Below are 12,907 nucleotides of genomic sequence, written 5' to 3' on the forward strand. Positions count from 1 at the left end.
AAAAATAATAACAACAACAACAAAAAAAAAACACCCTTAAAAATAAAATAAAATAAAAACAAACAAAAAAAAACCCCGAAAGGCAGCAAAGAGAGAGTCCAACGCACATGCGGAGTCTGGCCCAGGACTGCAGGTTACGCGTGGCTACAGAACAGCGCAGGAGATATTTAGGTTTGATCTTAACTTCACGCTATGGTACAATGGGGCTCAGAGTTCAGCCGGTCCGTGTCTGTGCTGGCTTAGGAAGGAGGGGGGGGGTGGAGCGGAGTCGTGGTTACCGGATGCGCCCAGGGTCTCTCAGACATTTGGCAAATGAGGCACATCCAAAAAAAGTGCAACACCAGTGCCGTGGTGGCAGTGCGATGTGTTTGAGTGCGTGCACGCGCTTTCCTCTTCATGCATTGTAGCAAGCGGGTTGGGTAGGGGGGTGGGGGGGGTTGCCCCCCCACCTTTTCTTGGAAAACTATTAACCAGTAAATAATGGTAAGACGAATGCATATTTTACTTACTGGTGCATGAAATACTGAAAACTGCATTCAAGTAATATTTCTGCACTATGATGAATGCATCACTACGTTATCTTACATTTGGAAATGGAGAAGACTATGTACACCAGAGCAGTGGCACTATTTTGCAGTTAAGTTTCTGTGCTTTACGGAGGTACCTGGGAAGGAGAGGCCGCGGCTCCGCTCCGCCCCACGGTCGCAGGACTCCCAGCACCACCACCTACAGCATGCGAGGAAGGAGCGCTGCTCGGCCGGACGATCGAGCTGCACGGAGCAAACCAAGAGATGACGTGAGGGAACAACAACTCAACCCAGAACTGGCAAATGAACAGTGATGAGAAAGAGACGGGAAATTTATTATTTTTGAAGGGGGAGAAGGAGGGGAAAAAAATAATTTTGTGTGTGTGTGTTTGGTTGGGGTTTTTTATTCTTCCCGCAGCTGCAGGCGGTAGCGGTGGTAGCGGAGCTGGAAAAACATTCTCTCCAGTAAGGAGCGCGTCATCCCCGGCAGGGCATAATGTTCGACAACACCCACGTGCTTGAACCCCAAGGACTCGTAGAGCTTGTGGGCTGCCATCTTCACGGCCGTGGTTCCCAACACAACAGAGGAGTAGTTGTTGAGCATGGCAAACTCCAGCACTTTGCGGCCCAGGGCCTTGGCAATCCCTTTGCCGCGGTAGTTGGAGTCGACGGACATGCGGCGCAGCTCCACTGTGTTGTCTTCCTCATTGCCCCGCGCTGCCACGATCCCCACCACGTTGCCATCCAGGACAGCGACCCAGAAGCAGGAGCCTGTGGGAGACAAAGCAGCACATGTAGCTGCTGGCCACCCCGGATGGGCAAAGCAGGCAAAGCACCCACTGACACACACACCAATGGCAGCCAGGCCTGGGGTCAGAAATCACCTCTCGGTCACATGTGGGGACTAACGGCCTCCACAAATAAGGACCAAACTTTCTTTTCCCTTGTGAAACTGTGAAGGGAAAGCTCTTTTCCCAAGGAAAACGCACAGGCAAGTCACTACAAACAAAACCAAGATTCCTAGGGACAAAGCATTACAAAGTGCACTTGGCTGCCATCATACACAGGTAACGATTCTCAGCTCCCGCCGCACACGATGGGCAACTGCTGACCCACACGCAGTCACGCTCCCCTGTCCTGCCACTACCTTCACTGCAGCAAGTCCTGGATCCCTCCCATCACAGCACAACCCACCTCTGGCTGCTTGCTGTGTCCCACCCTGCGACCCGGCGGCAGCACAGGCAGCCAGCCCCTTGTACGCCGTGCTGCCATACTCCTCCCTCACTGGGACTCCTGCTTCCCAGAAGCTCTGGTCTCCAGCAAATGGCTTGTTGGCAGCCCCTTTCCCTGGTGCTGTGGCGAGAGGCAGGGAGCCAGCTTGAAACAGGACAGCAGCCCCCCTGCTGGGTCAGGGCAGGCTGAGCTGGGGGAGGTGGTGGAACCTCCCTAGGTCTGGGAAACCTGTGCCTCCTGTGGGCCAGACACCAAGCCATGGCCCCAACCTCTTGTTTTTAATGATGTTGCTTTGCAGATGTGATGCAAGAGCAGGCCTGATGGCTCAGGACTCCCAGTGGCTACTCCTGCCACCTGCTTCCCCGCCCGCAAGGACCTGATGTGAAAGGCTAAATAGGTGACCACCTGGCTTGTTTCTGACCTCTCCCCTGCGTGTCTGAACACTTAAGTGCATCCTCCTCTTTCGGACTTCAGGAACTCAGCACAGGACTTGCCTAAGACAGCTTCAAATAGAAAATCCAAACTGAGCAGCAAGATGCTGGTAGTGAGAAACTGGGACCATGAAAGCCAGCAGAGCACCAACAGAGGAAAACATACACACTCACCAAAAAGAGCATCTCCTGTTCAGAGCCAAAATCAGGCTCACCCACGCCTTTTCACCCACAGGCTGGGGTGCTCATGGCCAGGTGCCCCTTGCTTTGGAGCTGCTGCTCCTCCTCTGCTGGTGAGTGCCAGGCAAGAGCATCTCACGAGCTGGAAACAGGGTGCTCAACCAACTCTGGTCAGAACTACGTAGAGTTTCAGCAAGGAAAATGAGCCCATCTTTAACTGCACCCCAGCACCGGTCAGCAGGCACCCCGCTCCAGGAGCAAGGATGCAGCTTAATGAACAGACTGAGGACAAGTGGGCAGGGGGCTCGGCACTGCTGCTCTGCCACGGGGCAGAGGGCTCGGTAGGACAAATGCTGCCTTCAAGAGGCCAAAGCAAAACCCAATCTAATCAAAGCCCAGCAGCCTGAAGGACACCCATTTGGGCTTGGGGTGAGCAAGCCGGTGTCGCAAGCGCTCCAACCACAGCCCCCGTTATGAAGCTCAAATAAAACCAGACCTCACTGGAGAGAGGGACCAACGCCATCCCATCCCTCTGCTCATACTGGCCAACAAACATTAAAGCCAATGCAATTAGAAACTGCTGTAACTCTGGAGTGTTACAGCATCATTCGGCCCCACCAGCAAGGGAACTAAAAAAACCCCAACAAATAAATGAAACTCAAGTAACAAATTGCTCAGGTCTTAACTAAATACCTTTACAGAAAATCCTGATGAAGGGAAAGTGTCTTCACCTGAACTGAAAAGACCAGTGTTGTCAGCACAGAGCAACTGCAACTTAGCTTGTATATTACTTAATTAACATCCAAGAAAACCACTATTCAATTATGGCAGCTAATGAGGGGCACTGACAGGTCTCTGGCCAAGGAGGAAACGGCTGACTTCAGTGCTCAGGAGGAACATGGCATCATCCAGAGGAAGCGGATCCCATCACAGGAGAAAGCCCTGGTGTGGTGCAACCTCCTTCCCCAGTGCTAAGCAGAAGAAAACATGATTTGGGCAGCAGCTCCATCTTTAGCATCAGCCCTGCCAACCAGCCCAACCCAAATGCATGGCACATCTCCACAAGGACCGGTGTAAAACAGCCTGGATGGGTGCTCAGGAGTGCATGACACCACCGCCCCTGCAAAATACCAGGGGGAAATGAATAAGGCAATGCTGAGTCCTTCATTACTGGAGGACGGGACAGCATGGGGTGGCAGGAGGTGCCTCCTGGGCTGCTGCCTGTGGGACAAATGCATCTTGCGTCTTGGCAAAGCCATCAGACAGCTGAAGTCTTCTGTGCTTCCCTGCGGCACAGCCCAGCTGCCGAGGAAGAGCTGGGTACAAATGAAGTGTGGGGAACCAGCTCAGGTTCAGCCCAGCACACCAGGCTCGTCCCCACCTTCAGAGCAATGTGCAGCTTCAGTGACATTCGCCTTTGTTCCCACCCTGAGCAAGTCATTATGCTGTCGTTATCTAGGTCAACAGCTAATTTTTAAAACACTGGGACCCATCTTGACCCATTTATCAGGAGCAGTTAAAGACGTCTCTCCTCTGCTGCCGCGTTGACAGTACGGCTTGTTCCCCTGCATTCACTTGGATCTCAGAATGTAATTTATTCAGACATGACCACAGATGAAGACCTACACACGCTGAAAACCAGCAGCCGCCTTCCTTCCGAATACAAATCGTGGGGCTGAGAGCTCGCTGTTCTGCAGCACCGTTTTTAAACTGCTCATCACGTGGCGGCTCTGCCCAGCCCACCCCCCCAGCCCATCCATCACGCCTCTGGCCGCATGGCAAGCACACCACAAAATCGGGGCTGCAGTGAGCCTCAGCTCCACGTGCACAGCCACCAATTTCAGCTCCCGTGGTGTAGTCCAAAAAGAGGGTTCATGAGTCCCCCCATGTCTGGGGAGCAGAGATGGGATGATCCCCCGGGGGCACACGGTGCCATCCCTAGCACCCACCTAAGGCAGCCCCAAAAAGTGCCACAAAGCAGCCATCAACCAGAGCCCCCGCGCCACCGCTGCAGCCCTCGCATCCAGCCCTACGCCCAGTAACTCCTGGAGCTGCTTCTTCAGCAAGTCTGTCTTGTTCTCCTCAAACCAGAGGTAGCTGCCCGGGTTCCTCTTGGCCCAAGGTTACACGATTGCCTCCCTGATTGCTTCCCACTTTTATTCCTGATTTTCCCTTCTTAGCAAGCACCTCTTCTCTGTGCCCACCAAGACCAAGAAGCTGCTAAAGCTCACTCAGCAACACTTCCCACATTTGTAAAATGGCACGTTTCTAGTATTTTTGGGGTTTCTGCCTATTTAAAACCCAAATCTGGACATGCCTGCCACAGCAGAGCCCACAAGGCCCCTTCATACCCCCAGCCCCCTCCACCTGTCCTCCAGGATGGAGGTTGTACCCTCACCCCCATCCACCCTGACCGGGACTGGCCCGGTTGCAAGCAGCATGATAGCAAACCCACACTCCTTGTTAGTTTTTACTTACAACTTTAAAGCTTAATTATAATGATTTTGAGTTCAACGTGAAAAGAAATAGTATCTGGCACATCTCCCAGTGTGTGTTGTGCATGCAACGCTTATAATTAGCAGCAGACAGGACACATCTGCTCAAACAATGCAAGCTGTATTCGGCCCTCGTTTACATCAGCACCATCAATCCCCCAGACTTTTACCCTGTTGCCCACCTTGTGCCTGCATCTGCTCCTGCTCTGAGGATCACCAGTGGCCAGATCCTTCAGCCTGCTAAAGACACCTCAAGCATCCAAAGGTGGCTACAAGCCCAGGAGCAGCTGTCACCCGTGGGGTTATCAAACCCCTCCTTCCAGGGAGCTGCATCCCATTCGGATGTGGATTTGCTACCAGAAGCTGTTTTGGAGTCCCATTACATGCTACTGACCTTGGGCTGAGACGTTCTCTCCTCTGGGCAAACCCTCCAGTTTCAGAGCAGGAACCCTGAAGGACTTCAGTTTGCTTTTTACCTAAACGCAACATGTTTTCAGCAATGCTAGCCACCTGCAGCTCCACACCATATCCATTCTTCCAGCAGGAAGCTCCAGAACTCTGGAGCAGGGTGGAAACACCGTGTGAAAACCACCCCACGCTGCCACCCCCCAGGGATGTGGGGTTGTCTCTGCCCCATCTTTTCAGGGCTGAGAGGACTGACTCAGAGCCTGTCTTGTTTCTACACTTTTTCATACCTAGGATGAAATAAAATTAACTTCATCTCACCTGTCAGTAATGAGCAACAGCCTTGTCTGCAGTACTATTAATAGCAGGAGCTGATGTTTTACACTCACACCGCTATCTGAAAATAATCACCGCTGCAAAGATAAACACAAGCCCTGACGGCTACAACTCTCCTGTGGCACTGCCTCTGTCTCTGCCTTCACTCTCATCTGCCTCCACCTTCTGGGCTTCCCCTGTCAACTTATCACTGCAGTCATCCAAAGCCCTTCCAGTTCATTCCAGTTCTTCGTGGATGTCTTGCGTTTAACTACAACTGCCCCGCGAACACCATTCTGGAGTACCGGAGATACTGGCTGCAGGCATTAGCTGTTTCCAGCCAAACATCCAGCCTCTTCGCAGCACCATCCCCTGCCTCCCAGTCTGACCTGCCCCTCCCCCCCCGGCTGCCAACAAGCAAAGGTGAGGAGAAGCAGCCATGGAAAGCCCATCTCCACCTCACTGAGCTCCCTCCACCTCCCCAGCCCGCTGCCTCACCTTGCAGAGTCTCGACTTCAGGAACTCACAGGCAAAAGCCATAACAAAGGAAGAGATTTTTTATGATGAGGACGGCGAGACACTGGAAGAGGTTGCTCAGAGAAGCTGTGGATGCCCCATCCCTGGAGGTGTTCAAGGCCAGGCTGGATGGGGCTTGGAGCAACCTGGTCTAGTGGAAGGTGTCCCTGCCCATGGCAGGGGGTTGGAGCTAGATGATCTTTAAGGTCGCTTCCAACCCAAACCATTCTACAAAAACAACCCCACCTTGGGATGCACATATATCTATGAAAAAGGCAAAAAAATGGCTGCGATGTGCATAACAGGGAAGATGATTTTGGGTTGCTCATGCTTCACAGGAAGGTCAGACATGGTTCCTCAGCTGATGGCACCCAGGGCCTGAAAGCACACATGATGACAGTGTCTTTCTACTCTAAATTTAAGGATGATTACCAGCTTTTGAAGACCAAAACACAACGTTCCTTCTAATCCGCCCACCCCTCTCAGTCAGCACAGGCTGCTCTCGGGCTCCACATGCCGCTGCTGGCCCCACACCCTGAGGACCTCCCCGGAGCGGTGGCACTGCGCTGGCCACTCATCCTCCACCCAAAGCACCCACCACTCCTGCCCAAGGAGGACATGCCATGCGATCCCCTGGCCATGCTTGCAAGCCTCCTCTCCCGCTCTCCTCCGCCGTCATAAGCTGCACAGCTCTCCCCCACGCAGCCAACAAGGATGGTGGGTGAAAATAAATTCATTTATTTTTGCTGAAAATTCTTCTACACCCTTTGGCAAATAAAAGGCCGGTGGGTGGATGGGTGGAAAGATTGGAGCCAAAAGCAATAGCAGAGTACTGCTAGGAGAGGTGGAAAATGAGACAGCAGCCTTCCGCACCAGCATGAGTCCTACATGATTGACTACAGCAGGTGCCCACAGCCTTCCCAAGTCCCGTAGTGCTCCAGGACTGCTACCCTGAAAACCAGAATTTAACAGTAGTGTGTTGCTCTGGAAAAACAAAGCTCTGTCTGCCAGGTACCTTTAAAATCCACTGTTTTCTAGTAAATTCCAGTATTTCCACAGGAGCAAGCAAATCTCTGCTACCCCAAAATGTCCAGAACTCACAGCTGGGTCCCCCCCAGTGCCAGCAGCCACACACTGCGGAGTGAGGGGCTGAGCCAGGTAAAACCTATCCCTGCTTCCCTGGGGCTGGAGAGAGGACAGAGCAGCTCCTGCAGCCACGCTTGTGCCAGTTTTGCAAGGGTGGGGTCACATCTCTGCAGGACAGAGTCTTCCTTGGAAGCTCAGCACTGGGCAAGCCAGCTTCTTCCCTCTTTTTTCAAGGGTGACACTGCTATCTCCCACAGCTGAGCTCCTGTTAACTCTTTGAGGGTTATTTGTGGAACATAATTTCCAGATAGGCATGCAACTTGTCAAGGCAACATCCCTTCAAGCACAGACTGTGATTTTCAGTTCTGCTTTAGCATGTCATAGCGATGCAAATGGGAGCAATTCCCCTCCCTGCTCAAAGCTGTCCCAGGTGATGTCCTCAGAGCATCATCCAGACAAGGAGACCAGCAGAGCTGCTCAGCAGCTACCACCACCACTGCTGGGAACCTGCCAGGCAAACACCAGCTCCTCTGCATGCTTACAGCAGAGCCAGGAAAGCATCTGATGGCTGGCCACCATGAGAAAAGGAAGCTGCTATTAAGAGAAACTCTGGCCAGGCCCCCAAAAATTAAAAATTAGGAACCTGCATCCTTGGCAGGGATGTGATGTGCAGGTGTCAGCTCTAGGAAGGGCCAGGGGGCTGCCCACAGGCTCGGTGTGTGTCTTCAAGGCTTTGCTGGGAGAAGCAGCACCCATGTAAGGCACCCCTCCTGGATTTTCCCCCAGGCTGCCATGAAGAGACAAAAGGAGAAAAAAAATAATAAAAAAAAACCAAACCCAAACCAAAAAACCCAGAAGTCATCCCTGTGGTTCCCATAGAACAAGAGCTGCAATTGCCTGTGTCCCTTGCTCTTCAGATACCTACAGAAAAGCTTCCTCAAGTGACAGGCTTGCTAATCCTAGAGACCCAAATGCCCCCAGACTCCTCCCTGCAATGATGTACGGCAGCACAGCCCGGTGCAACACCACCGCGTGGAAATATCAGGACAGAGAAAACGCACCACACTCTTAGATCACGAAGCTTTAAAATATTTGCCCTTGAAGTCACTTGTTCAGCCTCCTGCATGAAACCTTTGGTGTGGTTTTGGTGAGAGCAGCAGCCCTTTCTGCCAAGCCGGCGTGGTCTGAGCGAGGCAGCGCAGAGGGAACCTGGGGGCACCCCGTGCTGGACACAGTGCTGGGCAGTTACTACTTATTTATACATAACCGGCTAAAAAGCCCTGAAGTTCAGCGTCTCGCCTCAGCTCCTGCCAGCACTATTTATATACGTTGCTTTAAGCGAGACGGGCTTCATGCGGCAGCAAGTGGCCAGAGCCCCCGCCCCGAAGCTGGCTGTGCCACGGCTGCCTGCTGCCGATGCCCTCACACCTCTGCCCTTTCATCCCGGCTGGGTTTTGAAGAGGAAGCAGAGGAACTCATCGCTTGAGGCAACGCTCCCTCCTCCTTCCCCTCCCCATCCTCAGCGAAACACGCAGCACACCGGCCGAGTTACATCAACATCAAGGGAGAAAGGAGGCTTTTCTGGGGAGACAGCAGCTGCCGTGACGGGAATGCTGCCGGCGGGAGGGGTCCGGGCCATAGCTATGGCACATCGCCTGCCGCCTGGCCGCAGCCACGGGCAGCTTGAGCACAGGGACTAACCAAGGACAGGCAACAGCTGGACCTGCTACTGACTGCAACTGCTCAGCTAGCCGGGTCGGGGAGGGATTTATTTCCGTGTTTATGAGGCACATTATTATCCTATTATCTCTCCTTACTTCCATCTTGAGTTTCTTTCCCTTCCATCTTTCTAGCTCCCCTTAGCTTCAAGCAGGGCTGTGTAACAGCTCTCACAGCTTCTGCTAATAATTCTGCACTTCAGTTAAAAGGCATTCCTGGAGGGCTGCTACAAAATAATGGCATTTCAGAGTAGTTTATGGCCATAGAAACCAGGTGAGATGCAAGAGACCCTGACTCTGACACTCCTGACACCCGTGAGCATCCCTTTCCACTAGACAAGGCCCAGGCACGGGGGAACAAAAAATGTCAGGGACACACAGGAATTATTCATGCATGAAATTAGAAATGCTGTGGGACCCCTTCTTTGCCATAAATAACTCCACATAACCTACCACTGCAGGATTCATTGCTCCATTATAAATAATTCCCTGCTGGAAGAGCACAGGGCAGCACATCTATATGCCGGGGGTGGGTGACACCCCCTGATTCATGGGGCGTCTGGGTAGCAGGCAACGAGATCACCTACACAGCATGAAAAGAGATGGATGATTTGGTCCTGAGCAACCATCTCAGCTACTTCTCCATCTACCTTCTCTTCCATCCTTGCTAGCTTTCACCTTTGTTGTTGCTACTGAGGGCTGAAGCTACTTGCAACCATCTCTAAGCTCAGACAAAGCCTCCAGAGCTGAAAGCAGGAGGAGGTCGGTGGGATGTGGCATCCAGCATTCAACCTGCCACTCTGCCACAGCGCGGTTCCACGAGCAATTGCTACCAGAAACACCATGACTACGACCCACAACAGCAATGGGTCTTAAACTGCCCCAGGAGATGGGAATTCAGAGGTGGCCTCTGCAGCTGATAAACCTGAGCATAAAACGGGACACGGGTGATGGTGGTTTGGACTGCAGGCAACAGCTGGCCTAAACTTCTGTGCAAAGCCAAAAGCATATTTGGATTCAGACTGTTATATGCCATAACGTGCCACCACTGATAAACCTGGAGCAGCAGCACACGCTGCACAGGTGATGGTCCCACCAGGAGGTTTTGCTACAACCCAGCTTTACCTTCACCTGGGGTTGAAAAGGGTGGTGGGGTAGCAAGTTAGAGTACAAGAACTGACTTTCTTCAGTGCCTGCTCCACACTTCCTGATGGAGCTGATACATCCTCAAAAGCACCCAGCTACTTTATCACTGGTATTCCGTTTTGGGGTGTCACATCCCCTGGAAAACCCCTAAGATGCTGACAGCTAGCTACAGTTTACTTTCACTCTAATATTTGGACCGGGGAAAAGCAAAACACATTCTGCAGCAAATGGACTTCACAAAGTGGCCAGGTTTGGTCCTAAACAGCATCTCCTGCTGTCACTGCTGGTGATGTAATCCAGCAGGCATTTCTAACCTTCTTAAAACCTTTGCTTTAAAGCTCACCCTGTTCCTCTGAAACACCTATATGACAGCTCCTACCCATGTACCTTACTGCTCTAAAGCTTTAGGAGGATGCAGCCAGGATGTCTGGATCAACACAAGCCGTTAGTGGCCGTACCCTGTGTCAGTACTTCACAGGTAGATTTTTCAAGCAGGCTTCAGTCCCGCAGGGCCCAGAGTGTCACCAGCACTAGGGGAGCTCAGCAAAGCCCCAGGAAGTGCTCAGCACATCTCAGGAACAGGTTTTGATGAGACAGCTGAAATCCAGGCAGTGCTGCAGACGGGGTAAAGACAGCCCTTCCAGCACATTTCAGAGGGTGCTATATTAAGAACCGTAAGAGCAGGACTTTGAAATCTTGTATCTGGCTCTTTTTGCTGGCCGTGATGCACCTTGAAAAGCAAAGACTGTAATAAAGCCAACATATAACAACTGTTCAAGAAAAAGCTGCAAAAGCAGTTATGGGGGATTAGAAGTACCCTGGTTATCAGGGTGTATTTAGCCTGGTCCATCGCTCTGCTCTCCGCTATTGAAAAGGAGGACATGCTACAGAGAAAGGAGAGACAAAACCACCAGTGTAGCGATGGGGGTCTACCTGCTGGGTCATCAAGAGAAAGCACAGTTTGAGAAACCAGGCATTGTCTGTAGTTTTTGCATGTGAGCAATTGTTATCGATAAGCAAAGAATTAAATAGCTTAAAGGAGTGGATAAAGACTAGAATATGCGATTTTGGCCTGGCATTGTCCTCAGGACTAACTGGATGATGAGTCCCAGCTCAATGGAGCTGGCTCAGCAGAACAGACTGGGCTGCACAAATGGACAAAACCAGGAAAAAGTATTTAAAACACTTTCAGAGTAGGTATTCCCTATGCATCCAAAATCCACACTAAGCCTATCAACTGCAGTGTCAGACCTTAAGTAAACCAATGTTTTAGAATTTAGACTGGTTTTTAGTTAAAAATTTAAAAGGAAAAAAAGAAATCAAGCCCCTTCTGCCAGCTTTGCTAGCCTGCATCCTCCCAGTAACTGCTCCAAAAGACTGATGTGACAATCAGCTGCTCGTTAGTTAAATTAGTTTACAAGATTAAATGTGTTGCTGGTTGTGTTTTATGCCAGCTCCTTCAAAGGACATTGTTAAAGCTCAGTCTCCATCTTCTACATCAATCTTTTGCTATATGGATTTATTGCTTTCAGAAAGGTACTGAATTTACATTACAGCACTTTCCACTTTTAATACTGAAAAAACTGGAAAATCTAAAATTATTGGATCTTTTAGAATTCATTACTTGCTGGCTGACTTCTACTTCATATGCATTAGTATAAAAAGCCACTGAGCAATAATCATCAAATGACTTCCCTTTAGCTTAGCAGTTGGCTTAGCCATAAATCATATGGGGAAAACTGATAGAATCAATCTTATTTTCGCCATCCATCATTGCTCGTCTGGCCTAAATTTAGGCAAGACTCCCTCTAGTTCAACAGAAGTGCCTGTATCTACACAGGTATTGCACTAAATGCTTCACAGCAAAGAGAGAAACTAACGTTACATTTGCTTTAGGTTAAAAAATAAATGCAATTCTGAGCTTTGCAAAGACTTCCAAGGAGTTTTATGCTGCTCTAACCGAGGTCAACCACTTTTAAGGCGAGTCACCCTCTGGGAGAGCCCCTGTTCTGCAAAAGACCGTGTACGCCAAAAGCCTACACAGCTCATTGCAAAATTTAGCCAGGAATAAGGCAGGCAAAATGAATTGCACCCAAGATTTAGGTTCAAACTTAAGGTTATGGTATAACGATGCGTTAGGACAGAATAACCCATCTATGTGTGCAAGCTCTTTAAATCAGAGTCAAAAACAAGGCTGAGAGGTGCCTGCCCTACCTTACCAGCCAGATCACCCACCTGTAGTGAAAAGGGGGGGGGGTATCTAAAAACATTTACATATTTAAAACATGACAGATAAAGAAAAGCGAAACCAACCAAGCAAAACATGCTCCCAAAACAGGACTACATTGCTTACATTACTTTTAGGGGCATCAAGGACAGCAGAGCTGGGAATAGGTTACCTCCGGCAGGTAACCAACTGCAATTTAAAGCATATAATCCCAATGCATAGATAGGATGGGGCTCCCTAAGTGCTGGAGCAGATGCTGACCGATTCGGCAGACACCCCCAAATCTATGTCTGTAAGGCAGAGGAGTGACAGAAAAGAGAACTGAATGTTGTGCCATTGCTAAGTCATGTAAAGGATGCACATATTCAGACAAAACCTGCTGCATGGCATGTTCCAGTGTTTCTGAACATTAGGGGTTTTTTCCCCTTAGCCCATTCCTGCTGCCTTCACAAGCCTCTGAATGAGGCCTTCACTGCCACGGCAGCTGACAAGCAATAGTGACGAGCAGCAGTTAGCAATATTTATGGTGCAGAAACACGGGCCAGAAAAGTCTCACACCCCAGGGCAGCTCCTCTGCTTTCCTTCCTGGGGCGTACCAGGAACTGATGGACAGGGACTGCATGGCATT

At 50.7% G+C, this 12,907-nt stretch overlaps 1 protein-coding gene across 1 annotated transcript in view; it reads right to left on the reverse strand.

Moving 5' to 3' along the window:
- Positions 1 to 841: 841 nt before the first annotated feature.
- Positions 842 to 12,907, reverse strand: part of NAT8L (N-acetyltransferase 8 like) — a 28,710-nt gene continuing 16,644 nt past the window's right edge. Inside the window, exon 3 of the mRNA XM_056326641.1 lies at positions 842 to 1,298. Within this exon, the coding sequence (XP_056182616.1) occupies positions 931 to 1,298 (368 nt within the window). The 3' untranslated portion in view covers positions 842 to 930. The remainder of the gene's footprint in view (positions 1,299 to 12,907) is intronic.

The sequence above is a fragment of the Falco biarmicus genome, chromosome 1 (genome assembly GCF_023638135.1).
Source record: "Falco biarmicus isolate bFalBia1 chromosome 1, bFalBia1.pri, whole genome shotgun sequence".
Classification (NCBI taxonomy): Eukaryota; Metazoa; Chordata; class Aves; order Falconiformes; family Falconidae; genus Falco; species Falco biarmicus.